This window comes from Penicillium malachiteum, assembly GCF_028827825.1.
Source record: "Penicillium malachiteum strain IBT 17515 chromosome Unknown utg000002l:1.0-8849297.0:1.0-8852440.0, whole genome shotgun sequence".
NCBI classification, from domain to species: Eukaryota; Fungi; Ascomycota; class Eurotiomycetes; order Eurotiales; family Aspergillaceae; genus Penicillium; species Penicillium malachiteum.
The window spans coordinates 2,610,579-2,636,907 of record NW_026643095.1 but is presented as its reverse complement, the minus strand read 5'-3'; the positions used below and the strand labels follow the sequence as shown (position 1 = coordinate 2,636,907).

Sequence of the window (26,329 nt, the reverse complement as noted above, 5' to 3'; positions counted from 1 at the left end):
TGAGCCGAGATCCTTCCCCTTTTTTCTCCATCCACACTAATATTGAAAGAATTGCGAAAAAAAGATCCTTGAATTCTAAAGATCGATATCGCTGAATATTCTAATGTTCACTTTGTCCATATCTTCACATTTTCTCACTTCATAACATCGTAAGATCCTGGCATTTAAGTATGGCGGAATGAGCCGCCATTGTTGCTGATTGTGTCTTATTCATCGGCTCGGAGCGCTATCAACGATGAACGCGCGTGGATCATGAAGCAAAAAAAAGTTCATTGTGAGGAGATTGCATCCCATCCCCACTACTTGCATACGTATGCATCGGTCCAAGTTGAAATGGAAGATTGAAGTTATGCGAGGGTAGATGAGAATATATGAGAAAAGTAAACAACCTCGGAACCACAATCTCAACCTCTCCCTTCTTCAAGTTTCCCCTATCTATTTGACCATTCAAATTCAGCTTCAGCAAATTCAACCCCCATATCTCAGTCATGGGCGGGCATGGTTTCAACGAGGCAAATCTGCCCTTTCCCCAACGGCCCATTGTCATCTTGGGAGCCGGTGTTATAGGATGTGCAACAGCCCGTCAACTACTACAACTTGGCTTCTCCGTGAAATTAGTCGCGGAGTTTTTACCAGGAGATCAAGATATTAACTATGCATCAGCATGGGCAGGAGCAGCATGGCATGCTGCTGGTGGAATTACTCCGGATCAGCGATATATCCAAGCCATCACACACCGAATCCTACTCCAGATGGCCAAGAATCCCGAATCGGGTGTCAGTCTTGTCGATGCTCGAGAGTATCTAGAACAAAAGCCAGCGGCGGATTCTGCTATCTGGGGCAGGACCGTGCTTTCAAAGGTAGTGAAAGATTGACCTTGTGTTTCTCCCGGATTTCTTTATGATCACCAAGCTAACCTCCAGTAACCTTGATATAGTTTCGCGAGATGGATCAGGGTGAATACCCCGAAGAGTTCCAATCCGCTTGGGCCTATGAAACTTTAGTTGTAGATCCCACCCGACACATGCCATACCTGCGAGATGTAATCATACGTCTTGGCGGACAATTTGTTCGGCAGCGAGTTCAATCACTTCAAGAGGTCTTCGATATATTCCCCGAATCCCGAATCTTGATCAATGCGAGTGGATTAGGCAGCAAAACTTTGACAGATGTCATGGATCATAACTGCTATCCTGAACGAGGACAAAATGTATTCCTCCGAACTGATCAATCTCACACGATGTACTTTCGGAATGGCCAGGAATATACATACGTCATTCCTCGTCCTTTATCAGGAGGTGTTGTGCTAGGAGGTGTCAAACAGCAGGGTGATTTGTATGTAAGACTCGCATGCAATCATTCTCCGTCCATTGAAAATGCCATGCTTATGTTGTCCCGCACTAACTTTTTCACCAGATCTCCCGATGTCGATCTTGACATTATGAAAGATGAGATTGCACGGGCTCATCGACTCGCTCCTGAAATAGTTCCCGAGCACCCTTCGGAGGAAGATATCAGCCATATTATTGGGATTCGGTCCTCGAGACGAGGTGGATTCCGTCTTGACGCGGAGAAGCGCGGAGATCAGACAATTCTGTCAGCCTATGGATTTGGTGGCGGTGGATACTCTTTTTCTTATGGAATTGCCGATGCGTTGGTGAAAATGGTAGAGAATTCTGAGCGAGAGGGAGTGATCCCAACACTTTGAGTGCTCGAATTTGAATATATAATATTAGTCTGGACCCTGAATGATTGACTTCAAAATTAAGGTCAACTGGTTGATCATAGCCCTGCCAGGGAGTGGCACGTCACTGCCCAGCCTAGGTGGTCAACATTGAATGTTATGCATATCTCAATGATCTGTTCTACTATATTAATCTGATTAGCCTGAACTTCTTGCATGAACCGGTTCTTTCAAATAAATCTACAGTCTAGACTCACAATATCAAATATCAAATATGTAAACCATCTTCCCACGTGTTCGTGGGTCCATCAGTCGGTTCTGTTCCCCGCCGGACAAATTTGCCGTCCACTAGAACACCCTTTAAGCCTAGACATCCCGAAGCCCATTTCAGGTTTTCCAGGTTTTCAGCTTTGTTTTGCCTCCCAAATCCCGGCAACAGGTTTTTGATTCGCTCTATTTTGGTTCCCTTACTTCTATTTGTAAGAGAAAAAACAGGACGATATAGCCGGGGTCACGTGTTATCGTGAGGTCGTGCGCCTAGTCCATTCTTTTGATTTCTAGCAATCTCCACATCGGAAGGAACTTCCTCAGAATGAGTCTCATCGATGATTAAAAAGGGATTAGATCATTTGAATTCACGGCTCCTATCGTGGGGTGTGATAGAATGGTGTTAGGCATGGACCAGCAGATGCTCCACTTGAATCTTGAGGATCATCGGCCCGTCAATTATGCAACCCTGATGACGCCGCCGGAAGAGCGTGATCTGAACCCACCAGCTCATGAGTTGAAGCAATCATCTACGAAAAAATCAAACAATGAAAATGATCGATGGGCTTTGATTTACCGACATACCCCCACTCCGACAATTATCCTGGATGGCTCGTTGACAGTGGTGGAAACATCCGAAAGTCACCAGAAATTATTCAATCATACACGAGAGCATATTTTGGGAACGAGTATCTATGAGCTACCATCAGCAATCGTGCCCGCACCGAATATCGCATCTCTAAGTGGTGCTTTGGGGGCGGCGATCGCAACCCGAAAGGCTCAGGTGATCCACCAAGTCCGCATTCCGGGCCAGGTGCACGCGTTAAGAGTAACACCAATTTTTGACAAGGATGAGTTGATATACGTGCTACTGGAAGCGCACGAGCAGAAGCAGGATGTTCAAGGATCTAAAATACATGAACACACCTATCTGAATGAGACGTACAAAATCTTAATCGATACTGTCCGGGATTATGCGATTTTCATGCTCGATGCGCGGGGTCACATCGCGACCTGGAACTCCGGCGCAGCTATTCTGAAAGGTTATACCAGTGAGGAAATTATCGGCCAGCATTTTTCATTATTTTACGGAAAGGAGGATCGCCAGGCGAACAAGCCAGGACGGGAGCTTGAAGTATGTTTGCGGGAAGGAAAGGTAGAAGATGAAGGTTGGCGTTATCGAAAGGATGGAGGGCGGTTCTGGGCAAATGTGATGATTACTGCCATCTACCAATCTGGCCGACATGTCGGATTTGTAAAGGTGACCCGGGATCTAACAGAGCGCAAAGCAGCGGAGGCACGCTTGATTGATGCTTTCGAGGAGTCCTCCAAGATTAAGGCCGATTTCCTCGCTAACATGTCGCATGAATTACGAACTCCGATGAATGGCATGTTTTTGGCCTTGAGCATGTTGACAGGGTCTCCTTTGAACGAAGATCAGCGGGAATATGCCTCGATTCTTGAAGATTCAGCCTCAATTCTCCTGCAACTTATCAATGACGTGTTGGATTACTCAAAATTATCATCCGGTTCCTTTTCTCTCACCACCGATGTCTTGAATGTACCCAGTGTGATCAGTGCGGTTGTTCGAAATTGTCGCCCTGCCATAAAGACCGGAGTCGTTCTCAAAACGTCAATCACCCCGAATTTCCCTCAGAATATGAGGGGAGACCCCTTGCGCTTCCGTCAAGTTCTACAGAATCTCGTGGGCAATGCCGTGAAGTTCACAGAGGATGGTTACATCCATATCGACGCATCTTATTCGAAAGATCCCCTCGATCCCCGGTCTTACGTTATCTCGGTCAAGGTCACGGATTCGGGCATTGGAATTCCAGAGAACGCGGTCAATACTCTATTCACTCCTTTTACAAGATTCGCGGACTCGGCAACGAAACGATATCAAGGAACCGGCTTGGGATTGTCCATCTGTAAAAGTTTGGCCGAACTCATGGATGGTGCGGTCGGGTTTCATTCAAATCCAGATGGCCCTGGGAGTGTGTTCTGGATGTCTACCAAAACGATTGATTCGCCAATCACGCAAACAAGAGAGTTAAAACCGGTGAAACCTCCAACTGAAGACGCTACAGAGCGCCTCAAGAAGATCGCGTCTCAGAAACAAATTCTCCTAGTCGAAGACAACAAAGTGAATCAAACAATTATGCTTAAGCTACTTGGAACGCTTGGGTTCGAGCGCGTGGAGGCAGCATGGGATGGCGCCGAGGCTGTTCGCATGGTGAAGCAAAAGCCACTTGCTTACAATGTTATTCTCATGGACATCAATATGCCTGTCATGAATGGAATGGTGGCTACTGAGAAGATTCGGCAAATGAATGTCGATGTCCCGATTATCGCTTTAACTGGAAATGCTCTAAAGGGCGATGCCGAAACATACTTAGCAAAGGGCATGGATGACTATATTGCAAAACCACTGCACCGGCAACAGTTGGTGGACTTGCTTTGGAAGTGGTGCGGGTCATAACACCCCAAGTCTGTGGCTATCTCATGTTCTCTGCCACGTCAATCAGATACCTACCCAGAGCCAACAGATGTTGATTGACACATTCAATATCCGACCACGCCGACCAGGGCCCTGTACACTGGCATGCCAACCAGCCCCCTTGCGGTGTATCAATAATTCGAGGAATTGGAAGAAACCCCGAGCTGCGATATATAATGCTATCCGCTATCTCTCCTCACTGTATACTTCGCTGGTTCAAGTTGAAGTTTCAATGTTCTGATTTTCTCCGCACAGGCCAATTTCAGAATTGATGATCGCTCTAACGCCAAGACAATTCTTGGGCGAGGCAGAACCTTCTCTATGCTTGTTGGCGCGGAGTGACTTTTTGGTCACATCTCTATTCTGTCGTAATTTCCTCGCAAATAGGGAGTGATTTGCCTTTTCCGAACTTGGAGCCAATCTTTGGGGTTTCATTCCATCAAGGCAGTTTGGCCGAGTGGTCTAAGGCGATTGACTAGAACCGGATAACAATTTATCCGATCGATATCAATTCTCTTCGGAGGCGGCGGTTCAAATCCGCCAGCTGTCGATTCTTTTTTTTCTTTTCTTTTTTTTCCGGCCCTTCTTGTGTTTTTAATTTTCTCTTTTCTTTCTTGGCAAAAATCATAAATCTTCGACTTGGAGCTCTGAACCCCATCTCAAAGCAGGCGTCAGCATGCATCCATGAATGAGACTAATATACTGTCCATGAACACTCTGCCAGCTCCCCGCTTCCCGCTTCGCAAGAACTAGATACTTATGGCGGAAGGTTTTGTTTACAGAACTTGTAGCAATGCGGACATTACATCCTTTACTATGTTTGTGGCTTGCCTGTATCCCCCGGATAAACAATTCTAATTCTAGGCGGCCGCTTCCCGAGGTCCTTATCCCTGAAACTGGGATAGCGTATTTCGGTCATCCATCTACGGAGTAGATTGAAATCCTCCATTCTCACAGCACACACAATCAAGTATGTAAAGCAAGAAAAGCGGAGCAAATGAAAAGCAGGGACAAATGAGTTTAGTCAACTGGTTCTGCAATTTCCAAGTTTGCGGGATTCTACGGCGTATCATTTTGACCTATACTCGTGCTGCAAGTAGATTTGCTCAATTTGAAGGAATTACCCTGCCACGCGCACAATCGGTCTTTCTCCGATCTACAATTCCTCTCTTCAAATGTTCATACTTTAGAAGTGCGGGGAAGGGTCTTTCAGGGGCATATCATGATCGTCATTCCATGGCATCATTGGTTAGATGTATACGGCTCCTGAACCCTAAGATGAAATGCTCGAGAAGGGTCTGCCTAATGGGGCATAACCATCCCCCACTTTCACCCTCATTGGAGTTGAGAGTCCCTGTTTCTTATGCTTCGTGCATATCATTTGAGGAATGAGTTTGTGCCTGTCTTTATTTTGTAGTTGGGGTAAATCTAGTTTCCTTGCTTTCAAAGCCTCCCAAGGTCTCTTCACATGGTGTATACGCCTCCCGAGGTCATATCAGCGAATGCCCAGGTGCCGAATACAACTTAGATAAAAACCAATTCAACTCAAAAATATCACGATGATAATAATCAAATTTTCAGCCGAAAAAGATTTGAAATTCATATCAATCCAGGGGAATTCCTAGTATACCTTAGCTGCCTCATACTACTCCATATAGATATCTTCAGGTTCTTATCAACTCCGTACTTCGCACATATTGATGTGCTCCAGTTTCAAGGTTGCCATGTTAGTTTAAAGTCGCCGAGAATTGTGTGCCCTCTCGGCACCTGGGCAGCTATGCTTCACATGATCCACCATTATCATTAATCGTCGAATCTAACTTGGTCTATCACCTGAGAGGTTTCGGCATTTGACAAATGATTCGGGGAAAGAGAATAACGGGGTTTAAGGTTGAGAAGAACTATCATCCGCACTGTTCTCTTATTCCATACTATCACCTCATCACCTTCATTCAAGGCCCAAGAATTGTGGATCTACCTCAATCTTTCATAGCCAGTTGCGCTTCAAACTCACCGAATTAGCTAGCTTTGTTCGGAGTAAATGCCCCGTTCGCGACCCTCTTTCCATGACGATCGCAGTTCCACGACGAGGCAGAATCTCAAAATAAGTTCAGCGCCGTCTAGTTCTCTCGCTGCGCAGGCCCCCTCGTTACATGGAGATTTTCCCTGATCTGGGCGGTTTTAGGGAAATGAACTCAAAGGATTGTTAAGCGCTCCGTACAAGGGTGGGTCATGCAGAGTAACATAAAGTCCGCAAGATTTCCAGTAGCTACGCTTTGATATTGTTTTCTTTTCTCCATGGGATGAATTGGAGAATTTATCCATCTACAAATTCACTATGAAAATCTCTTGCCTTTTATTGGGAGCTGCTGCAGCTGGCGTCATAGCTGCTCCTGCGCCTGCTCCTCATGATCTCAAATTGCATGAACGGCGTGATTTCATCCCAACCTCCTGGTCTGAAGAGAGACGACTGGATGCTTCTACCTCACTACCAGTTCGGATTGGATTGGTCCAATCTAACTTAGACTATGGCCATGAGCTTCTGATGCAAATGTATGACCCATCTCTAATTGTGATCCTGTGAATACAGCTGATCAATAATTTTAGGTCCAACCCAGCGTCAAGTCGATATGGAAAGCATATGACTGAATCCGAAATTCATGACCTGTTTGCTCCGAGTCAAGAACGAGTAGACAATGTTCGCTATTGGCTGGAGTCATCTGGAATTGCCAGTCACCGTATCTCTCAATCCACCAATAAACAATGGATACAGTTTGACGCGGATGCCGACGAGCTCGAGCGACTGCTTCGTACTGAATACTACATTTATTCCCATGCTAAGACTGGTCGATCACATGTAGCATGTCGCGAGTAAGTTGAAAAAGCACATTGAAACTTATTCCATACAAGACTCTGACAACTGACACAATGATCCAGGTATCACGTTCCTCATTCAGTGAGCGATGATATCGACTACATCACTCCCGGTATCGCCCTTCGCGAAGTTTCAAATGTCCGACAATCTCAAAATGATATTCAAAAACGCTCTGGAGATGGGATACTACCAATCTTGGGCCCGCTCCTGATATCTATTGAGGAACTTTTGGACAACGTGGCTCAGCTTTGCGATGTCGCCATCACGCCCCAATGTATTAAAGGTGATTCATCAATGAGCTAGCTCCACTTTCTGGACAGGCACTTACATTTCAATAGAAATGTATCATATATCCGATGGTACAAAATCTGCAAAAGGCAATGAGCTGGGCATCTTCGAGAGTATTGGAGATGTCTATGCTCAAGAAGATCTGAACCTTTTCTTCACAGCACTTGCAAGGTAGTATTCATCCCCCACAAGCCCATTGAACATATTGACATGAAATGCTAATGCGATGCCAGTAAAATCCCGAGTGGAACTCATCCAACCTTAAAAGCTATCGATGGTGCCAAAGCACCGACCACGTTGGCAAACGCTGGTGCTGAATCCGACCTCGACTTCCAAATCTCATACCCGATTATCTGGCCACAAAATTGTATCCTCTTCCAAACAGATGATATGGTATACGAGGATAACTATACGTTCCGTGGCTTCTTGAACACCTTCCTAGACGCTATCGATGGCTCATATTGCAATGAAACCTCCCCACTGGATCCATCATACCCCGATCCCCAGGCAGGTGGATACAAAGGATCCTTACAATGCGGCGTTTACAACCCACCAAACGTTGTATCGATTTCATATGGTAGTGCTGAGGCGAATCTACCCATTGCTTACCAACGCCGCCAATGTAACGAGTTCATGAAGCTGGGCATGCGAGGTGTTTCTGTCGTGGTCGCTTCGGGTGATTCCGGCGTAGCTGGACGCGATGGTGACCCTACGCCCAGTAACTGCTTGGGCACAAATGGCAAGGTGTTCGCACCCGAGTTCCCGGCATCTTGTCCTTACATGACTACCGTCGGAGCTACATATCTGCCACAAGGAGCCAAGGTTCAGGATCATCAAGAGGTCGCCGTCTCACGGTTCGGATCAGGTGGTGGTTTCAGCAATATCTATGAACGCCCTAGCTGGCAGTCGCAGGCCGTGACGGATTATTTTGCAAAGGCCAAGCTGACTTACCCATATTATGAGAGCGTCAATAATAATAGCTTTGGTGCCAATGGCGGTATTTATAACCGAATTGGCCGTGGTTATCCTGATGTCTCTGCCGTGGGTGATAATATTGTTATCTACAACAAGGGTCTCCCTATCTCTATTGGCGGGACTTCAGCTTCAGCACCTGTATTTGCTTCAATTCTTACTCGGATCAACGAAGAAAGACTTGCTGTAGGCAAGCCTACTGTCGGCTTTGTCAACCCGATCTTATACCAGAACCCTGGCGCATTTTTTGATGTCACCTCAGGTAGTAACTCTGGCTGTGGTACTACTGGTTTCCATGCAGCCGTAGGCTGGGATCCAGTGACCGGACTTGGTACTCCTAACTATCCTGCGCTCTTAAAGGCATTCATGAGTTAATGAGTGGTGATGGGTTTAGAAGACTATATTGGTCATAGATAGAATCCGAGTTCGACATCTCTCCCGATAGAGTGGATATAATACATTGGATTCCTTCTCCGTGTCTCTCAGGTTCTTCTGCCAGTGGATCATACAATGTATATTGACTAGTACCAGCCATAATCGATCGGCAGCTTGAAGATATCATCAATTCATTATATTCGAGGTTAACACATGATGGGTATATGGGTGCATAGTATATGAAGTAAATAAGTCAAGAGATGGCCTGTCAGTAAAACACTCCAAGATCGTCGTCACACCACAAAGAATGATAGATCGGGTGTTCATTCTGTTCCTTGCAGATAACTGGAGGTGCTCTCTCACTCGGAATTAAGTGGACGCTGATGTGTGCCGTGCACGGGTCCCCCATCCAACTCGTAGTATTCCCGAACAGGACTCGCGGGATATGCGGCCTCATGTATTGAGCGACTGTCTAGTAAAGCGGGAGATGGCCCCAACGGCTTGCTAGGCAAGACCTTGGCCGGCTCATAAGACGGAACAGCTTGGTATTCAGGTTGAACCGGCATCTGTTTCTCTACCATCGGTGGCACAGAGGCAGATGTCTGTGCGTTCCGTCGTTGACGTCTTCGTCGCCGCCATACAAGCCACACGATGACCAAGACGACAATAACTCCAATGATAACACCAATCCCAATCCCGGCTTTGTCGCCTGCACTAAGGGAGGAACCACCACCAGAGCAGGAATATCCACCACGGTACACATCTTCGGATTTCAAGCTATTCAATGCTTTGCAGGACATAGATTTACCTCGAATCGTCGTCTGGCCGCTCACTTGATTGAGGGAGGGCAATGATATTCTATATGAAACCATACACGGTCAATCTCATTGTCACTTTGTTCTTCTGATGGGGATATAATACTCACGAGTGAAAAGATCCAGTCAGCGTCAGCTGTCCTTTGACTTCCTTCAAATCAAGAAACTCCAATTTTGTCAAGTCCTTGTTGCCGGTGACCGTAATATCGGAAGAAACAGTGGTTAAAGAATTCATTGATAAATTGGTGAGCGAGTCCAGATTTTCTATCGTTAAACCTCCATTTATGGTCTCTAGATCTGGCGCGGCGAGGGTGGTGAGATCTGAAATCCCGTCTGCCGTAAATGATCCCTTGACTTCCGTGATATTATAAAGGATGATGCTTCCGCTGCCTGCAGACGAGATAGTGATACTGCCATCGATAGTATCGCAGCCAGCCAATGCATCCGCGTCGCTTTGGTCGGCGATTGTTGCGCTGCTCGAACCTGGAGAGTTGGTCAGCCATAATGGTCCCTTGAGCGGTAAATGGTAGTAGTATAGTCCACTACGTAATAACCTTGGATGTGGATGGACGTACAAGAATCCGAATTTGCAACAACTGTTTGCCACGCCGTGGCCAGCACGAAGAGATATGAACAAAGCATCGGGGGCAATATAAACCCTCTCTCTTTGCTTAAGGAGTCAAAATCTCTCTAGAGTTATCTTCCAAGCGCGAGGAGTCCTCCACTCCAAATATAAACAGAGTCAAGAATCATTCTCCTCTCATCGAGGCGGAGTCAAGCTTTTCATCATTCCTGCATTGCACTAAAATCTCCATGTGCCTTGTCGGCCCACTGGTGCTAGTCGGATGAGTGGAGCCTAAGTGATTGGGTGGATATAATAAGTAAAGAGAACAGAGATTTTGATCTATCGAATGGCAAGATTGGTGCTTGCTCACGGAGGAAACGGACATTTCCTCCGTTAACATACCATGGGAGCTCCACTATAGGTCGGATTAGGTTACTTCATTGGGTGATCCCGGAACAGCAATCTTGTTTGAACCAGCTTCGTGAATTGACTAGTGTCATGATCAGGTCGCTCCGCTGTTCTATTTTTTGCGCTGGCGTCCATACGGTAAATAGCGTAGGCAGACAGATTCCACTTGCATGCGAGCTCCACAAACCGGCAGCCGAGATTACCACCGATTTGAGATCGACTTGGAGACTTTGGACTTGACCGCACTGTGCACATCATGTTTGCGCGAAAGAGACGACCTGAATATTTAGCAAGTTCATTGTGAGATTTTCGACTAGTTGGATTATGCCAAGGTTCAAATGTTACATACTCATGTTCATCTGTTTCCAGTTATTGATGTTTTCCCCCTTGAAAGCTAGCGCAGACATGCCACTGACACCTGAGGCATAAAATTATCGGATATTATATGATCCGAGCCGAGACATCATATCTGGGGAAGCAGTGATATCCAGTTGTCGATCACCTCAAGTGCTTGCACATGTGCTAGGCAACTCCAATTAATCAGTCAACTGGTGGAAACCTTGATGGTTTCGCTATTCATCTTGGAACTACACGAGCTTAACATTTGAAAGTTGCAAATCCCAGTGTATTTTACGAAAAATCGAAGGGGCTGACCAGAACCTAGATGCCAACTTGAACATGAAAAAAAGGAGAAAAAAATACCACAGCCATATTCTTGCAGAATGATGGAAAGAGCAGCAACAGCAACACCTCTTTCGACGCCTCCATTGGGACAGAATATTGAATGATTCTGACATCTGGAATTTGCATATCTCCATATATACTCATTATAAACAACTCTGTCTTCCCTCAAGCACTTGTCCTGGAGCACTTCAAGTTCAAGGTGAGACCTAGCCTCAAGCATCGAACCCTCACAAAGGCCTTTCAAATCTCTGCTCCTCGTCTGGAACTTTTCCCTTGATAAACGTCGATATCTCGGCTGGGTGCACAACATTCACAAGCACCATCGTGGCCAGCATCAAGAATGCGTCGAATGCATAGGACACCCATTCATTCTGCATTAGATACCCATCGGAGCTTTGGAAAAACTCTGCTAGTCGAAAGATCGATCGTATGAAAATCATCATACTACACGCGTAGATGATCATCATATGTTTCTGCCACGGTGTTGCCCACCTCCTTGTGCTCCCACTCTTATTGAACCGCATATGAAAAATGGCCGCGGTAATGACGAATAAGCCAAAGAATAAGATCTGTACAAGAACACCGAACTTCATAAAATCCTCACCCGTCTCAAGAGCAGAGGCGGTTTGTTTTGAGAGCATGGCGGCGCCTGGGAATTTCCAGATGTCGCCGTTAGTATTTCATAGGCAGGAGGGGAATGAGAATGCTCACCAATGAATTGGATCACAAATGACGCGATATCTCCAACAACAAAGATTTTTGTAAGCCATGTGCGTCGGATCAGGGAGTAATTATTACCATCTGTCATGATCATAATGCGACCTAGCTCCATATAAATGCTAGCCGCAAGTAAAGCCGGCGCTACCAAAATGAAGATATAGGCTATCAACATTGGCCCCATGGTATAGTTAGGATATTGAGTAGACGAATAGGCTCGCTAGATATTATCTGTCAGCACAAAGTTTTTCGAATACCATGCCCTCACATGTGCATGGTGCAGCCTGGATATTGAGTATTTACCGCGACATATCCAATGCATTCAACTGTCAGGTCTCACATTAGCTAAACATTCTGAGAATTCTGTTCTTGACTATATGTCACTCACGAAAACCTCCAATAACAAATGTCACAAGGAACCAACAACGAGTTTTTATAAGTTGAAATAGATGAAATGCCGTTGTTATTGCAAAGAGAATAGCGAAGACCACTGCGGCTGGAATTGATGGCCGATAATCGTATAGTCCCAGGTACTTGACGGTGACCATATTGATCCACGACTCGTAGCAATACCAGTTGGCAGACGCCCAGCTGTAGGTATGGCTCAAATTAACTTGAAGTCACTCTGTAAAGAACGACTGAGATGAGAGCTCGAGTGCTTCAGTAGATAAAAGAATGACAAGCGTTTTGGCCTTGCTAATATGCAGGATTTATTAACGGGTACTATGCGCGAGTCCTATCCATTTATTTAAGTGAAGAAATCCCCGACTCTCAGTCAAAAATGCCCGCTAAATTCCCGATTCTCCCCTGATTTCGAGGCTTAGCCCAAGGTCCAGCTCAGCTGGCGCCTATATAAATGTAGAAATTGAGATTTTAGCATTGAAATGTGGAGCATTTAATACTCCAGTCGGAATTCGGAATCCCGTGTTGCGACTAGTGAGCGTTCTGAACTTGAACCTTTTTACTCCGTAGACGAATCGTTTCCCCTATTAGGACACTGTGGGTCTCGAGTTTACGGAATAGTGAGGTTCCGTGCACTTGAGTCGGCTTATCAAGACTCCGAGATTGTAAGACTCTTCCGAAACGAGATCAGTTGAGGTTTTTTGTATGTATTTATCTCATGTTTGCTCAACTGGTCGAGGTCATTAATGATGGCAATCTACACCATAATTCAATAGGAAGTTGAGCGGCTCTCAATCATTTGAACTATGCGAATATTTTGGGGCAACTTGAATGAGATTTGAAAAGGCTAGGACTCGGGATTTACTATATTCTAATGTAGAATATGATGTGCACTACTAAAAAGAAGATACATAGGGGCTCGCAAGCCTCGCAAGCCTCGCAACGTTATGACAAAACACGATCTATTCATCTATAATAAATTTACATAGTTCAGTAGGCCCAATCACTGTGCAGGTTTTGCCTATATGTGGGGTTTTATTAGCCAATAATGGCCGATAACTATTGAAAACACACCATCTCCGCTTACTCATCATCTAATCGAGTGATCGATAATAATAATAAAAAAAAATCCGAGTGTCAAAATCTTCCTTCGCTATTGCAAAAATTTGCCTACACAGAGTGGAGAACAGAATTATCTCAGTTCATCCAGTCGGCAAAGACATTCTTCAAGTTTTGGGCCTTGAACCTTCCGGACATGATGTTATGTACTAGCGTGCTAGGCCATAAATCACACTAATGACGTACTAGATCCAGCTGGGCTAACTCAGTCCATTGTTGCTCAAGTTCTTGCTTGATCCACGACGTGCGCCATCCCAATACCTTTTCAACCCTCCCTAGAAAGCGCAGGGCGCCCTGTTGTTCTGAAGTATGTCGGAGGCAATATCCAACTACAAAAGTCAACTTAATGTCCAGGTGATATAATAGCAAATTGCAGACTGGGGTTCAACGAACAGCGATGTAGAAGATGACAGGCCATGAAATATGCATTTTGCACACTTTCATTGGACCAAGATAGTCCTATGACAATGACAAGGTGCGTTGCGATGGTTCTCTATAACTCTTTTATTAGTGACACACGGCCAAAAAGCGAGTAATGAGCTCATACCTCTGTCATTCGCCGACTTCGAGTTAGCTCATAATCATTGTTGGGTTGTGAGTGAGGATCGGAAAGAGAAAGAAAGATACATGCTGCATGATAGTACTGCATGCCAACAACTATATGATTGTCAATATCTCTCATTCATTTGACAATATCGGAATGGAGGGTGACAAACCAGCTGGAGCTGACATCATCCATATTTCAGGAAAGGGTCGATCGACAGCAATATTTGGGGCTTGATATCTTAAAGGCTGCCAGGTTGTAGGCATGGACTGGTGCCAGTCTTCAATGGACTTGGCACTATGACGCCAAGTAGATATATCGACTAGTGCTCCGGGTCCATCCCGACAATGTTGAATAATTTGTGCGCAATGAAAGATGATCATATTAGCGACGGCTGCATCGTCAGTGCGTTGGAACATCGTCGAGCACTGATAATTTTCCAGATTCAATTGTAGAGGCTGATACTGTACAACCGATGCATAGATCGCCTGTCGTAAGAATTGCCAGCTCACGGCTTCTGCGAGCCCATCAGAGGATGCAGAGCGAGACATCAGGTTAATCAGGCGATTCGATCCAAGTAAATGGAACTTTTCATCTGTATTATTTTCCAATTCTTCACATATCCTCAGAATAACAACTGTGACCAATAAGTTCTCGTTATATGCATTCTCTGGTTGGTCCAATACTGGGATCAGCAGCTCTAGGCATTCTCCGTGGTAGGAGGATGCTTCCAAGTCACTGTTTCCAGTTAATATGGCGTCATGCCGAGCAGCAAGAGCCATTAGTGCCTTCAGAATCATAGGAACCTGTAGAGCCCTTTGAGGTACTATGGTACTAAAATGAGACTGAGGATCACATATATCTGCCTAAATGTACTTTGCACATTAGTTAGAAATCTCACATAGGGACGACACTTGGGGTTCTGACCCAAGGCGCAATCTTCTGAATGAAGCATCGCATTAAGGATGCTTCTCGGTATGATATGGTAGATCTTTTATCTGACTGAGATGAGAAGGGACTATCACTGGTCGAGATTCGCGGTGATCTAGAAATCTGCAAAGGAGAGTGCATAGTTGGGCGATTTTCAAAACCACCTGCACACTCAGCAGACTGGTTGATATGTGGCAAGTAAGGTGGCGTCAAAGAAGTGTGTCTGCTCAATTCAAATTCCCCGCCTTCACTTGATCCATCGGCCTCAAGGACAAAAGTCACTGGCAAGAGTAAATAATGATGAGTTCTGCCCAGTACTGGGTAAGCTGATGGGGAAAGTCTTACCTAGCTTCGAAGAAACATCTACCCAGACCTGATCTTCACCCCAGTTGAAGTCAAAGCGAGCAGTAGTGCCTTTTTCCTTCTGATATACATGGTGAACGGCTTTAAATTGGAAGCGTGGATCAAGGTGACAGGCACGACCTAGACGAGTACAAGGAGCACAAGCCGGCGCTCCTGGAGGGATGGTACAACGAATGTGGCGATGACGGCACCGCTCGCAGCCTTTACCAACTCTCATGAAGGCCACATTGAGTACAAGGAATCAAGATATTTGCTTGCTGTTTCGAAGTTCGAACTACCCCAGGCCTTTCCCCGCATATGCTGACTCATGTGTTGTCAGACTACAAGGTCTAATGCAGTAGGCGGTCGCAATGGGACGTATCAACAGGTCTGATTCTCTCATAACACTAATTTTACACGAATAAGCGTCTGCTGAGACCGTATATCACGTGACTAATCATGTGATCCATTCTGGTTCGGCCAATCAGAATCACGGATTTAATCGTGTTAAAACCGTCCCAATTGGGCCTAGTTTATCACGTTATTTTGGCTGACATGTGTTTTGGTGCCTCAGGTACAAACCCCAGTTGGCTGTGAGGATGATTCCTCTCTAAAAGTGCACATCCCTTCCCACTTGATCGCCTTTGTTCTGCAATCGAAGTGCTCAAAACTAGGGGCCATATTCTCATCAAATATGGCTATGATATAGGCCTCGTTTCGAGTTTTCAACAACTGGGCAAAATTCTGGCTCTTCCTTTGTGACATTCCATAGTTATACTATCTTTCAAGCTCTATTTTACTTCCTCATCTAACCACTAGTACTACTAGTACATAGTGGCTGGCCTACCACCGGCACTGAGGTGCGTAGATGAGTAGGTGCTAACCAGCCACATATGCATCTGTAGATACTAACTGAGTAGGGCGTACTACTACTAGTAAGAACATTTGAATGCGGGTATGGTTCCAGGCTAACACGGATCTCCGAGTCGTCATCGTCATGATATTTTATACGTTATGACATGAAAAGGCAAGGTGTCTGTAGCGTTACCTCTTCCACTGGACTGGTTGGCTCAAAACTCCAACTCTTCAACCTCCATGCCACAATCCACACACGTCTTGACAGGCATACCAGTCTCTGGATTATCCACTGGTCGGCCCCATTGGTGTACATGTTTCCGGCTGGTACTGAGATCATCACCGAATTCTCCACCAGCACCGCCCTGTCGGTTACGCCGGTGTGCCTCCACTCGCGTACGCTTTTTCAGATCTTGCAGTTTAGTTTTGAACTTGGCTTCGCGTCGCCGTTTCTTGTCGCTCTCGCGTCTTTCAAATTCAGCATCCAATGCTTCTGAAGACCCCCACTTCCTATCAGAGAATGCATATTCTTCGACCTGGAAGCGAAGAAATAGCATCATGTTATTCCAGGTTGACTTGTGTGGGTTGGGTCGTTCAAGATGGGGAAGTAATTCTTCATCTCGAAGCTCAGCTAGTAGCATGTTAGAAAGGCCCTGTAAACGCATCCACTGAATTTTCAAATCACTTACGGTCTGTCAAAAGATAATCCTCCTTTGCCTCTGTTTTAGTTAATAAACTATACTTCTCTGGAAATTTTTCCTTGCACGCATTACAAATACGACACTTAAGCTCCTCTTCCCACTTCCAATCAATCTCGAGGCTGCCACATTCACGGCATAATTTTTGCTTGCTCTTGTCTTCCAGAACACTCAGTCCTGGCTCAAAGGGTCCTTGGCGATTTCGTCGTAGAGATTCCATTAATTGCTGACGTTCCCATTCCTTCTGTGTCATATTGGCTGGCTTTTGAGGGGTCTTGTCATGCGAGGCATGCAATGCCTTATTAAATGGATCGTCTTCATGAGTCAGGAACCCTCCCTTGGTATCGGTCATACTACTGAAATCATAGTCGACATAGGATGTGAGGTTTCGCGCAGGCTTTATCGCATCAAGTGGGCGATCAGACGAGCCCGTGTTTGAGCGTGCATCGCGTATTGATGAAGGGTTCGACCCAGTCATAGAGTTGAATGAGCGCTTGACTCCTTGTGTTGATGCCGGGCGGCTTGTAGGAGGCCCTTTGGCAAGTTCTGCTTCGCGTTGCTCCCGTAGAGCTTTGGCTTTCATACGATTTTCTTCCTATGAACGCGTCGTGTCAACTTAAGAGGTCGTCGAGATGAAGGGCATTTCGCTCCAGGGCTACACCGAGTACCTACGATCTTTCTCTTCTGCTCAGGCGTAATGGGGCCACGGGGGAGTTGCCCCGGCCCAGCAGCTCTCTCCCGTGGAGGAGTTGAAGGCATTTCTGATGACATGATGAGTATATGCTTTTCTCAAGGTTAAGCCTTTAACATGACGGAAATAGAGGATATTGAGAACTTTCCAAGGTTTGAAGGTTTGTAAGATTCATATGCGGCCGCGGACATGTCTGCACGTGACTGTAGCCGATGACGTCACAGTGTATGGATTCCATGAAGTATACAAGTATACACACAGAGCACCGATAAAGCTATGAAGGACTAAATGATATTTTGGTCTATCAACCCTTGGATTTCGATTTCTGAAAGTCCCATGTCCTTCAAAACCGTCCTTGTATGCTCTCCTAGCTTGGGTGGTGCCGACAAAATTTGAGGCGCTGTTTCACTGAATTTAACAGGGTTCCCTAGATTTGAGATTAATGGAGAACCACTTTCTTTCACCAAACAAATCACTAACCTAGAAGCTTAAGCTCACCACAGGAAAGGGCATCAAATGGCAAAGTCTGTACCATTCTCCTGGCTGCTGTTTGTGGGTGGGAAAATACTGAATCAATGGAGTTGATCGGCCCATAGGGCATTCCACTCCCTTCCAGTCTTCTCATCCATTCGGTTGTTGGCTTGGAAATGAGAATTTCACTGAGAGTTGCAGTTAGCTCTTTTCGATTCTTCAATCGAGAATTGTTGTCAGCAAAACGAGCATCTGTCGCCAGATCTGTGCGGCCCAGCAATTTGCACAGTACTTGGAACTGTCGGTTATTTGTAGCACCAAAGACTAGGTACGAATCCTTCGTTTTGAAAGCCTGATATGGAACTATACTTGGGTGTGCAGTTCCCCAACGTTGAGCGACCTCCCCAGCATTCAGCCATGACATCGCCACATTGGACAGCAAGGCCACCTGGGTTTCAAATAATGAGGCATCGATTTTCTGCCCTTTCCCAGTCTTTTCGCGGGAGAACAAAGCAGCCATGATGGCGCCATGAAGATACAATCCAGTGCTCATGTCGGTCATTCCGAGTCCTGGGCGTGTGGGCTGTCCGTCTCTCTCCCCAGTGATGTGTAACATCCCTGCCTCAGCAGCAACAATAGCATCGTAACCTGCTCGCTTGGCGTATGGGCCACTTGCACCATAACCTGTATGTGCCACCTTTCAGTCATCAAGAACATCAACATCAACTCTAATTTGGAGACTGACCAGAAACGCTAGCATGAATTATTAATGGGTTGAACTTCCGAAGAGATTCGTACCCAATCCCGAGTTCGTCCATCTTCCCGGGCACAAAGTTATCAACCCTGGAATAGTCAGAATTCTTCATGCCTATTACCAAAAGGTAATATGGAACTGCAAAGAGGCAATCATAGAATGAATCTATGATTACAGACTCACACTACGTCTGCTTCTTTCACAAGACGAAACAAAACATCACATCCTGTCTGCTGTTTTAGATTAAGGGTCATCGACCGCTTATTCCGATTGATTGTACAGAAATAAGCCGAGATATCTTTTTGTGTCGACTTCCAAATTTTCTTTTCCGCGGCCGTTCGCCATAGTCGAGTATCATCCTAAGAAGGTTAAACAGGTCCTCCAATATCTTTGCTATTTCGATTTCAAACTTACTCCTCCTTTGGGGTTCTCAATCTTGAGGACGTCGGCACCATAATCAGCAAGAATCTGTGTGCAGAATGGACCCTGCAAACGATTTAACTTGTCAGCATAGACAGACTCGGAATATTCCCGTCTCAGAACTCCGTACAGCTAGAACTCTCGTCAGGTCAATGACTTTAACTCCATGCAAAGGACCGTGTCCTTGGGCTGCGGTATGGTTCCTGCGCAGGCCCAAGCATCTGTCGAAAGTAGATGGCAACAGCTGTCGGGCACTCTTTGAAATACTTAAGGTGGCCAATTTGATCATGATGTGTAACTATAGAGCAAGATGAGTTATGGGTGTGAAATATGAAATTCACTAGTAGGAAGCTCTCATAATAATAGTTTTCTGTTTATTCGGCCTTACCCCCGCATAGCCGAGTCCGGAGTCCCCCAACATTAGAAGTCCCCTCTTCCTTGTTTAAATGCCGCGGTTTCTCCGAGACCATTATAACCTGAGAAAGGCGACAAGAGGGTCTTCCGGTACATTTCCATCAGAATCTCAAGCTTGATCTGGCGCGTAGTGTGCACATGTGTTTTCCATACTCGTTTGGCTGGTCTTTCCATCCATTTCCAAGGTTATCAATGTTTACTGTGACCTGTGGAACTTCGAGAATGGACATGTGCGTGTGTTCGAGATGTCCATTTTATTAAACGTGCTATATCGAGAAGACGAAATTTAATATAACAAAGGTTAAGGTAAATAGTACGGAGTAGAGAGTCAGCCATTCAAGGAAACAGAGTTCCCATAAATTTGAGTGACAGGCTTCCCTTGTAATATCTCTGCCCTGCCTGGCCTAGCGGCTTAGAGCGGTCGGCGACCCAGACTCGACGGGGACAAAGGTACTGAAATTAGGTATGCCGGGCCTAGTTTCAGTGGCAGAGAAAATACCTGCGGGCGGGAGGGCATCTAGCTACGGCTAGGGATAATGACTTTTTTTTCAATTTTTTATTTTTTTTTACCTATTATACTTCTAGCTTTTCATTTTCCATTCAAACTTTCAAATCCTCAAAATAAAGATAATTGATGGAGATAGAAGAGATTATGTGCTGGGGATGAATGTGTCAAGTGAGGCCACCGGGGCTGCCCACGCATTTCTGATTTTGAAGCTCCTGGGTTCGATCCCTGACCTTGCTGGATTTAAGATTTCTTTTTTTCTTTTCTCTTTGTTTTCTTGTTCAATATGACTTTGGAAGTCCTAGAACTTGCTCCGCAACGTAATTCATGATCATTTCACGACTCACCGGGGCGATACGTGGAATGAAGACCTCTCGAAGATAACGTTCAACATGATACTCTTTGGCATATCCCATTCCTCCATGAGCAAGAATTGCTCTTTCGCAAGCTTCAAATGCAGCCTCAGCTGCTAGATATTTCCCAGCATTTGCATACTCTCCGCCTGTATACCCTTGATCGTAGAGCCGGGCGGCTTGATAGATCATCAAGCGCGCTGCCTCCAGCTTCATCCAGCTGTCAGCAAGTGGATGTTGGATACCTTGGTTCTTGCCAATTAGACGACCAAAAACCTCACGTTCTTGGGCATATAGTGCAGCTCGTCGAATAGCTGCAAATCCGAGTCCAAGAGCTTCAGCTCCGATGAGAATTCTTTCAGCATTCATCCCATGTAGAATCATTCGGAATCCGTCGTCTTCCATTCCTATCCGGTCGTAGATTGGCACTTTCCAGTTATCAAAGAATAGCGTATTGGTATCCACGGCGGCTCGTCCCATTTTTGCAATCTCAGTGATCTGCACTTGAGGTACCTGCAAATCGGTGTAGAAGAGGGATAGTCCTTGTGTAGGTTTTTGAACTTGGTCGCGTGGTGTCGTACGCACAAGAATCAAAATCTTCTGCGCTTGCTGGGCTGTTGAAATCCATATTTTCTGTCCAGATAGAGTATATTCATCGCCTGACCGTCGCGCAGTAGATTGAAGCTTGAGTGTGTCGAGACCAGTGTTAGGTTCAGTAACACCGAAACACGCCCGTTCACGACCAGCAATCAGCGGGGGCAGCCATCTCTCTCGCTGTTCATCACTTCCAAATTTTGCCACAGGCTCTAAGCCAAATATGTTCATATGAACAGACGAGGCCCCCGTCATTCCAGCCCCGGACTCCGAAATAGTTTGCATCATCACTGCAGCCTCAGATATCCCCAGCTCAGAGCCGCCATAGCGCTGGGGTAAACAAATTCCCAACCACCCCTGATGGGCTAGTGCGTCATAAAGCTCCTTTGGAAATTGATGAGAGCTATTCACCTGAGCCCAATATTCATCTGGGAAATCCGAGCATATTTTTGCAATTGATTCTCGTACCATTCGCTGGGACTCGGACAAGTCTGGGTCTTGACTCTGAAGGAACTCGGTGGCGCGTGCATGTAACTTTCTCGGTCGCTGAAATGGATAGGTTGGGAGTCTTGAATAAGATGGCCACCACAATGTGGTTTGTCTTCGTGTTGTCTCTAAGTAGATTAATATGAATATCACCTCCTGCCACTTTCAAGGTTTCAAGTCAGTCACTATCACTTACCAGGGTCACCAACCTTGATAATTGCGAGTAAGAAGCCATTAGATGCGTTGGAGGACTATTGCCCACCAAGTCATTTCCAAGATTGTGGATTCCGGTTGTGCTCTATGGATATAGTATGCCAGTGTAGAGTTCTGTATTTTGCGGGGATTGAAATGCGGGGTGGCCGATTAACGCCGAGTATGGGGTAATGACGATGTTGAAAATACCAGGCTCCTCTTCACGAATGCAGTGTATTATTTGGCCAAGATACTTAGTGAATTCATGTATATTCAGAAATTATTGGTGCCATTTTTACTTACTAGCTACATATTATTGTCATAGTGGTGGTTTTAAGTGAGACAAGCATGAAATTACACTCCGAACCGCTATGCTCAGTTCAATTTGAACCTCACCAAGATCCAAGTCATCTTACATCTTACATCTCATATAGCCGACTGGCTTACCGAGACTTTCTACTAGGGGATCCATCACTTTCTGATTATTCCATCCTAATTTGCATTCCTGTTCTCAGCTCGGCTGTATATCGATCGTGGAAGTGAGGGGGGCCACAACACTTACCTCGGACCCCTCGGCTACTATTATCACTTATTGGCCGCGATTTTTCCTGGAATATCCCTGGTTCTTCTATCCAAATAATTGTCGGCACATGATATCAATTTCAATTCAAATATGGCTTCGCAACATTCATCAAATCAGGCGTACGTCCTTGGCGTGGGCCTGACTCAATTTCTCAAGCCACGGCGTACCCGGGAGTATCCCGAGCTTGGATACGAGGCCGGAGTCAAGGCAATGATCGATGCTGAGATTGATTATGACGATGTGCAGACCGGGATTGGCTGCTATTGTTATGGCGATACAACAGCATCTCAGCGCATCTTTTACCAGTTCGGCATGACGGGAATCCCGATATACAACACCAACAATGCCTGTGCTACAGGATCAACCGGGCTCCACCTGGCTCGCAGAATGATACAAGGTGGTCTAGTTGACTGTATACTGGTGATCGGATTTGAGCAAATGCGTCCAGGGTCCATCAAGAGTGTCTGGGATGATCGCCCTAGTCCCTTGGGGCCCTCGACAACGATGATGGAGGACACATACGGGAAGCACAATGCGCCACGAAATGCGCAGTATTTTGGAAATGCCGGGCAAGAGTACATGGACAAGTGAGTCACTTCTCTCTGCAATACCGGGATCGGTGGTCTTAACCCTTGACATAGATTCGGTGCCACGGCGAAGGATTATGCCGAAATAGCGCGAATCTCTCACGAGCATTCTCAACGCAACCCTTATGCCCAGTTTCGCACACCCTACTCTCTGGATGAGATTCTCAATTCAACTCCAGTGTATGGACCTCTGACCAAGCTCCAGTGCTCGCCAACCAGTGATGGAGCAGGCGCTGCGGTAATTGTTTCACAGTGCTTCCTAGATGCTCGCCCCGATCTCAAATCCCAGGCAATCCTTATAGCAGGTCAGCAGCTGATGACCGATGGACCTGAAGTATATTCCCGAAGTGCAATTGATCTTGTCGGAATCGATATGTCAAGAGAAGCAGCTCGCCTCGCCATGAAGGAAGCTCAAGTTGAAGCTAAGGATATTAAAGTATGCGAGCTTCATGACTGCTTTTCCACCAATGAGCTACTGCTTCTAGATGCATTGGAATTCTCAGAGCCAGGCAAGGCCCATGAGATGGTTCGTCGAGGTGATATTACCTATGGCGGTCGTGGCCCGGTTATAAATCCTTCGGGAGGGTTAATCTCCAAGGGACATCCCCTTGGGGCAACTGGGCTTGCCCAATGTGCGGAGCTTACTTGGCAGCTTCGTGGCTGGGCAAATAACCGCCTTGTTCAAAATTCAGACGTGGCTTTGCAGCATAACTTAGGACTTGGAGGTGCAGTCGTTGTCACTATCTACAGGAGAGCAGATGGGCAACCAAACCACGTAGTGTCTAATGATGATGTGGAAAAGGTTTCTGGGCTGGGATATAATCCTGCTGTTGAGGCTCGTTATATCACTCCAGAGGATGGGGAACGTGTTCGCAGCAAGACAAAGCGCCAGGACTATGTTTTACAGGATACTGCCGGAAAGCTTCGAGCTCGTATGTAATCGCTGAGACAAATCCCCCTCCTCCCCCCGCAGGAGAGATTGTCTGAGATATTTTTATCCATCAGAGCCTAATGATTTTTAAGAAATTTAACCATGCCATTATTTCAAGTTACTCTTTTTCCAATCACTAGATCATTTCCTGGCTGAAGCGCAAAGATCAGATGTCTATATTAGTGCCTCAGAGCTGCAGTCCTATTTGACCGTTTGAACTTCCATTGATAGATAGTTTTACGATAATTCTTTACCTTGGGATTCTTCTTCACTACCATTTCCAGAGACTTCGAGTTCCACAATGCACCTCGCCACTTATTTCATTCTATTCTCACTGGCACACCGTATTGCAGCATTATCTATTCTCAAAAATCCTCTCCAAGTTGCCAAGAAAGAATATGACTTTATTATCGTGGGTGGTGGACTGACTGGTCTCACAGCTGCGGCTAGATTGACCAAAAATAAAGACATCACCGTACTGGTGATTGAAAGTGGTTTCTTCCAGTCTACTCGGGGTCCTATCGTTGAGAGTGTCACCGGTTTTGGTCAAGGCTTTGGGACTTCACTTGATCATAGCTTCCAGACTGTGTCGCTAGATATCAATGGGCGCCCATTGATCATCCATTCAGGAAACGGTTTAGGTGGATCAACATTGATCAACGGCGCCTCATATACCAGTCCGGCAAAAATCCAAATTGACTCTTGGGAATCCCATCTCGGAAACAGAGGATGGAATTGGAAAAATCTTTCCTCTTACATACGTGAGATGGAGCATGCCCACCATCCATCTCGCAAGCAAATTGAAGCCGGTCACTTCTTTGACCCTCATTGTCATGGAGATAACGGTGCAATACATGTTAGTGTTAGAGATGATGGGTCCCAGTACTCCCCTATTATTCCATCATTTATGAAAATGATGGCTCGGCATGGTGTTTCCACACAAAAGGATCTAAGCTGCGGTGATCCTCGCGGAGTATCGATGTTCCTCAACACTATCCATGAGAACCAAACTCGGTCAGATGCAGCGAGGGAGCTACTACTTCCTATTATTGATCGACAAAACTTATGGATCCTTGTTGGTCAGCGTGTCGGAAAGGTCTTAATTGATGAAAAGAGCTCATCCTATCGCGCAAAGGGAGTTGACTTTGGCACTGATGGTGAACAATTTGAGGTTTTTGCCAAACACGAGGTTATCTTAGCCGCTGGTGCTCTTGTCAGTCCTCTTATCTTAGAATACTCTGGAATAGGAGTCAAGTCTATTTTAGAAACCGCAAAGGTTGACCAGATCATTGATCTTCCAGTTGGGCAAAATCTTCAAGATCAGACAACTACTGCTCTCTCAACCCTCATACACTCAAGAGGTGGAGGTCAAGGACAGGCTATCTATTTTGCGACCTGGAATGAGATATTCAAAGGTTCTTCTCTCACTACTGCTCGTGGACTACTAGACTCCCAACTGGATCAATGGGCTCGAGATGCAGTATCAAATGGTGGATTTGGCAATACCACGGCTCTAAAAGTCCAGATGGAGATGTACCGTGACTGGGTCTTGAAGCACAACGTGGCATATGCAGAGATATTCATGGACGTGAGCCCAAAGTCATTGGGATATTCGGCTTGGATTCTACTTCCCTTCACCAGAGGCTATATCCACATCTTGGATAGTGATCCATATCTTTGGAAGGTCGCCCTCAATCCAAGATACCTAGAGAACGACCTGGATAGATATGCGCAAGCGGCTGCATCTCAGCTTGTACGAAATCTTACCAAAGACTCATCTATCCGGCATTACATTCAGGAAGAGAGATTCCCTGGATCTACAGTTCCCCAGAATGCGACAGTCGATGACTGGGTGTCACACGTCACTCGGAATTTCCAGCCCAACTATCACGCTATTGGAACCTGCTCAATGATGGCAAAGGAGCTCGGTGGTGTAGTAGATCCTTTCGGTCGAGTCTACGGCATTCCGAATCTTCGCATTATTGACGCTTCTATTGTGCCCACTCAAGTTTCCGCACATACATCCGCATTGCTATACGGAATGGCGGTTAAGCTGTCAGACTTTATTCTTGCTGATTATTCCGAGTCACATTCTGTCCAGAAAGATTGATCTTTCAATTTTGTTTTTCTTTCAAGCCAATTTCATTTGCCCTTATGTAGCCAATACCTATCTCACAAATTCAATTCAGAACCTTGGAATATATTTGGGACGACTTCAAGTTCAAGTTATGTAGGGGTTTAATCCGATTAATGAAGCACACTAAACTTCACACCTGAGCACCTCAGGCTATTTCAAAATAATTCCTGAGCC

The 26,329-nt window shown here is 45.8% G+C and overlaps 11 protein-coding genes across 11 annotated transcripts; 5 read left to right on the top strand and 6 right to left on the bottom strand.

The window, feature by feature from the left end:
• Positions 1-488: 488 nt before the first annotated feature.
• N7483_004044 (FAD-dependent oxidoreductase) lies at positions 489-1,708 on the top strand (the record flags this gene model as incomplete). Its single annotated transcript, XM_057087481.1, has 3 exons — positions 489-860; positions 938-1,335; positions 1,417-1,708. 3 exons carry the CDS (start codon positions 489-491, stop codon positions 1,706-1,708), a joined length of 1,062 nt encoding a protein of 353 aa, XP_056947310.1.
• A 640-nt stretch (positions 1,709-2,348) lies between these two features.
• fos-1 (sensor histidine kinase/response regulator Fos-1/TcsA) lies at positions 2,349-4,430 on the top strand (the record flags this gene model as incomplete). Its single annotated transcript, XM_057087480.1, has 1 exon — positions 2,349-4,430. One exon carries the CDS (start codon positions 2,349-2,351, stop codon positions 4,428-4,430), a length of 2,082 nt encoding a protein of 693 aa, XP_056947309.1.
• Positions 4,431-6,786: 2,356 nt separating this feature from the next.
• On the top strand, positions 6,787-8,958 carry N7483_004042 (S53 family peptidase; the record flags this gene model as incomplete). The annotated part of the gene is made up of 5 exons (XM_057087479.1): positions 6,787-7,001; positions 7,056-7,319; positions 7,386-7,606; positions 7,662-7,782; positions 7,845-8,958. The coding sequence occupies 5 exons, from the start codon at positions 6,787-6,789 to the stop codon at positions 8,956-8,958; spliced, it is 1,935 nt and encodes a 644-aa protein (XP_056947308.1).
• A 359-nt stretch (positions 8,959-9,317) lies between these two features.
• Positions 9,318-10,415, bottom strand: N7483_004041 (uncharacterized protein; the record flags this gene model as incomplete). Its single annotated transcript, XM_057087478.1, has 3 exons — positions 9,318-9,816; positions 9,884-10,256; positions 10,349-10,415. The coding sequence occupies 3 exons, from the start codon at positions 10,413-10,415 to the stop codon at positions 9,318-9,320; spliced, it is 939 nt and encodes a 312-aa protein (XP_056947307.1).
• Positions 10,416-11,657: 1,242 nt separating this feature from the next.
• On the bottom strand, positions 11,658-12,695 carry N7483_004040 (RTA1 domain-containing protein; the record flags this gene model as incomplete). Its single annotated transcript, XM_057087477.1, has 4 exons — positions 11,658-12,079; positions 12,142-12,367; positions 12,451-12,473; positions 12,536-12,695. The coding sequence occupies 4 exons, from the start codon at positions 12,693-12,695 to the stop codon at positions 11,658-11,660; spliced, it is 831 nt and encodes a 276-aa protein (XP_056947306.1).
• A 1,147-nt stretch (positions 12,696-13,842) lies between these two features.
• N7483_004039 (Zn(II)2Cys6 transcription factor) lies at positions 13,843-15,722 on the bottom strand (the record flags this gene model as incomplete). The annotated part of the gene is made up of 6 exons (XM_057087476.1): positions 13,843-13,997; positions 14,062-14,161; positions 14,216-14,325; positions 14,385-15,078; positions 15,140-15,423; positions 15,488-15,722. 6 exons carry the CDS (start codon positions 15,720-15,722, stop codon positions 13,843-13,845), a joined length of 1,578 nt encoding a protein of 525 aa, XP_056947305.1.
• Positions 15,723-16,554: 832 nt separating this feature from the next.
• rad14 (DNA repair protein RAD14) lies at positions 16,555-17,808 on the bottom strand (the record flags this gene model as incomplete). Its single annotated transcript, XM_057087475.1, has 3 exons — positions 16,555-16,970; positions 17,029-17,632; positions 17,710-17,808. The coding sequence occupies 3 exons, from the start codon at positions 17,806-17,808 to the stop codon at positions 16,555-16,557; spliced, it is 1,119 nt and encodes a 372-aa protein (XP_056947304.1).
• A 395-nt stretch (positions 17,809-18,203) lies between these two features.
• On the bottom strand, positions 18,204-19,662 carry N7483_004037 (CaiB/BaiF CoA transferase family protein; the record flags this gene model as incomplete). Its single annotated transcript, XM_057087474.1, has 5 exons — positions 18,204-18,883; positions 18,945-19,042; positions 19,137-19,312; positions 19,368-19,439; positions 19,474-19,662. 5 exons carry the CDS (start codon positions 19,660-19,662, stop codon positions 18,204-18,206), a joined length of 1,215 nt encoding a protein of 404 aa, XP_056947303.1.
• Positions 19,663-19,793: 131 nt separating this feature from the next.
• On the bottom strand, positions 19,794-21,470 carry N7483_004036 (acyl-CoA dehydrogenase family protein; the record flags this gene model as incomplete). Its single annotated transcript, XM_057087473.1, has 2 exons — positions 19,794-19,901; positions 20,640-21,470. The coding sequence occupies 2 exons, from the start codon at positions 21,468-21,470 to the stop codon at positions 19,794-19,796; spliced, it is 939 nt and encodes a 312-aa protein (XP_056947302.1).
• A 1,120-nt stretch (positions 21,471-22,590) lies between these two features.
• N7483_004035 (uncharacterized protein) lies at positions 22,591-24,027 on the top strand (the record flags this gene model as incomplete). Its single annotated transcript, XM_057087472.1, has 2 exons — positions 22,591-23,087; positions 23,142-24,027. The coding sequence occupies 2 exons, from the start codon at positions 22,591-22,593 to the stop codon at positions 24,025-24,027; spliced, it is 1,383 nt and encodes a 460-aa protein (XP_056947301.1).
• Positions 24,028-24,319: 292 nt separating this feature from the next.
• N7483_004034 (GMC family oxidoreductase) lies at positions 24,320-26,128 on the top strand (the record flags this gene model as incomplete). Its single annotated transcript, XM_057087471.1, has 1 exon — positions 24,320-26,128. One exon carries the CDS (start codon positions 24,320-24,322, stop codon positions 26,126-26,128), a length of 1,809 nt encoding a protein of 602 aa, XP_056947300.1.
• Between the last annotated feature and the right edge of the window lie 201 nt (positions 26,129-26,329).